The following is a 3,087-nucleotide window of genomic DNA, read 5'->3' on the forward strand; positions in this document are numbered from 1 at the left end:
TACTCTCACCACCAGCGCGCGAGAGTAATGGCTACAATCTTAAGTGGGAAGAACTCACATCTGACACCTAGCTGCCATCTGCCATCGCTTCATTGCTCCCTCCATTTTTCCATACCTATCCTTTTTCTTTTCTTTTTTTCTTAAGATGTTTCAAGAGATAGCTAAAACGAATTACATAATTGTCAAATATTAAAAGTGAATTACGACATCTGAAATACGTATTATTATAAAAAAAAACAATGTTTCTGCTACAATTTCTACACGGTGACATTACAAGGATTACACCATTGTCAATTGCAGAATTGCTAATGCAAATTTAGGTGCAACAGAAACAACCAACAAAATTAATAAAAAACATATATAAGAACGACAGATCTCGATGGAGGGATCAAGGGTTGTATGGGACCGGGATAAGGTTAAGAGGAGCTTTCTTGTGGACTGTGAGTCCGTAAACTTCATCGGTGTCCATGGTCTCGGCCAATTCCTTACCACCACTAGGCAGTTTCCAATCAAACCAATACAGAAGGTTGGAAAGCACATATTCGGCAGAAGCAACCCCAAAGCCGAGTCCAGGGCACACCCTTCTCCCAGCACCGAATGGGATGAGTTCAAACTCCTGACCTACAAAACCAACAGACTTCTCCTCGAACCTCTCAGGGTAAAACTCATCGGGGTTGTCCCAGACTTTGGGGTCCCTTTGTACTGAGTATGCGCTCACAAACACTCGTGTTTTCGCAGGGATGTTGTAGCCTCCCAATTTCACTTCTGTACTTGTTTCGCGAGGAACTAAAAGAGGCGCCGGAGGATGAACTCTCATATTTTCTTTGATGCAACATATCATGTAGGCCATTTGGGGGATGTCAACATTCTCATCTACAAATCCCTTGTTCCCCACCACCCTTCTTACCTCTTCCTGGACTTTCTTCATCACGCGTGGATTTTTCGCAAGCTCTGTCATCAACCATATCATGGCAGTCCAACTAGTATCACTTCCTCCAACAAACATGTCCTGAAATCTTAAAATTAAGAATCCAAGTCAATCTTCAGCCACACACACACACACACACACACACACACGTATATAATCAATGTTAGAGACAGTGAATGAGTGAGAGAGAGAGACACACACACAAACATATATGTATATAATCAATGTTAGAGACAGTGAATGAGTGAGAGCTATGGAGGGCGGGCTGGTTTAGTATTGATGTGTTTTGAAAAAAAAACTTCTTCTGCTGTGTTATGAGAATAGACTCATTTTTGTTGCTTCACGTTTTCAGCTTTTTTTTCACCCAAAACTGTGAAAATAAGCTGTTTTTAAGTGTTTACCAAATATCTTTTTGAGTTTAGTATTTTTTTTATACCCACTTCTTATGAAAGCACCTTAATACCAAACCAGTACATATACGGACCTGCAGAAGTGCTTTGAGGTGGTCACTTTTGAGCTCAAAGTCATTGCCCTCCTTTTGAACTTGGAGGAGAATATCCACGAAATCCTTCTTGCGAGGCTTGCCTTCTTCCTCTGCCGCCTGATGTTCGGCAATCAACTTGTCGAAAAACTTGTCAAACTCGGACCAAATCGATGTCAAATGTTTAATGTGGCCTCTAGCACGGTCGAGCCAATTCATCCTCGGACCAAAGTAATCCGTAAAACTGAAACTCATGAGTTGGCACATCAAATCTTTTGTCACCTCTCCAAACCACTTGTTCTCCTCGCCCTCAAACTTCTGTCCGAGAATACACCTGCAGATAATGTTGTTGGAGGTTGCCACCAGCAGATCACTCAGAACAATAGGACCCCCGCCATTGAGGCTCAACGCTTTGCGAATCTTCTCGACCAACTCCGAAACCTCTTCCACCCTTGCGTACTGAAACTGTGACACCCTCTTAAGACTCAGAAGCTCAAGAACACATATTTTCCGAACTTGCCTCCAGTACTCTCCGTAAGGAGCAAACGCAACATCATGAGCGTCATAGAACAATATTCCCGGAGCAGTGGCTTTTGGCCGGCTACAGAAAGCAATGTCCTGCGTCTTCATCACCTCCTTGGCCATCTCTGCAGATGAAACGATCAAAGTCGGAACTTTCCCAAAGTGCACTAGCATTAAATCGCCATACTTTTTCGAGAGAGCATGGAGAGATTGGTGTGGGAATGTACCTAACTGGTGAAGGTTTCCAATCAATGGCAACCTTGGTGGGGAAGGTGGTAACTTGAGTTTGCGTTTCTCATCGCCATTGGACGATGATTTAGTAAGAGAAAACAGAATGAATGCAGAAAGTACGATAAGAGGAAGAAGAAAGACATTCTTCTGCAGCTGCTCAAACACAAGTGCTAGAATAGCCATTGCTGTTCTAGCTCTCGTTAATGGGTTTTGCTGGGTTTGTCTGAATGCTTAAACTTCTGGGTTTTACTGGGTTTATATAGGCCACAAATGTCTAGAACTTCCAAGACAAAATTACTAATCATTGCTTAGAAGTAGTTGGATTTCCCATGCATACACCCCCATTTGATCTTCTTCCATTTCTTTTCCATGGATCATATGGATCCCAAATCCGGTAAAAAAATTACATTGGAATTCACATGTGCATAAGTTCTCTGGAAAGTGGAAACAGGAAACAAAAAGCAAGGGACCTGAAAAAACTGCTGGGAAAAGCACTCAAAAAAGCAAGCAAAGCATGCAGAGTTGCATTAAAAGAATCCTTCCTCCATATGTTAGTCATGCTTCATACATTACTGTAATAACGTATCATCACCATGAAGCATTACTGTAGGGTCTACAGAATCTAGATTTTATGAAAATTTTATATTTGGATTATTGTCTACTAAGATTGCATATGCATTAGTGTTTGTCTGACTTTGTAAAAAGGTCACTTCCACCCCTTTTTAAGTATATATATAATGTGACAGCCCGTCCCGAAAATATCAAAACGTACGTGTGAAAAGACATTTTTACCCTTAGTTCGTTCTTTTTACGTTATTGGTTGTTTTGTGTGGTGTGGCATGTGTTGGGCCACACACACACACTGTCACTCTCCCAGATCCCCTGTCCCTTTCCCTGTCTCTCTCCCGTGCTCCCATTCCTTCCT

The 3,087-nt window shown here is 41.9% G+C and overlaps 1 protein-coding gene across 1 annotated transcript; it reads right to left on the reverse strand.

Moving 5' to 3' along the window:
* Positions 1–200: 200 nt before the first annotated feature.
* On the reverse strand, positions 201–2,521 carry LOC148696142 (phenylacetaldehyde oxime monooxygenase CYP71AN24-like). The gene is made up of 2 exons (XM_088695483.1): positions 1,413–2,521; positions 201–1,009 (listed from the first exon to the last, which is right to left on the reverse strand). Exons 1-2 carry the CDS (start codon positions 2,343–2,345, stop codon positions 389–391), a joined length of 1,554 nt encoding a protein of 517 aa, XP_088551609.1. The 5' UTR covers positions 2,346–2,521; the 3' UTR covers positions 201–388.
* Positions 2,522–3,087: the final 566 nt, after the last annotated feature.

The sequence above is a fragment of the Pyrus communis genome, chromosome 6 (assembly GCF_041283825.1).
Source record: "Pyrus communis isolate YQ-2024b chromosome 6, ASM4128382v1, whole genome shotgun sequence".
Taxonomy (NCBI): Eukaryota; Viridiplantae; Streptophyta; class Magnoliopsida; order Rosales; family Rosaceae; genus Pyrus; species Pyrus communis.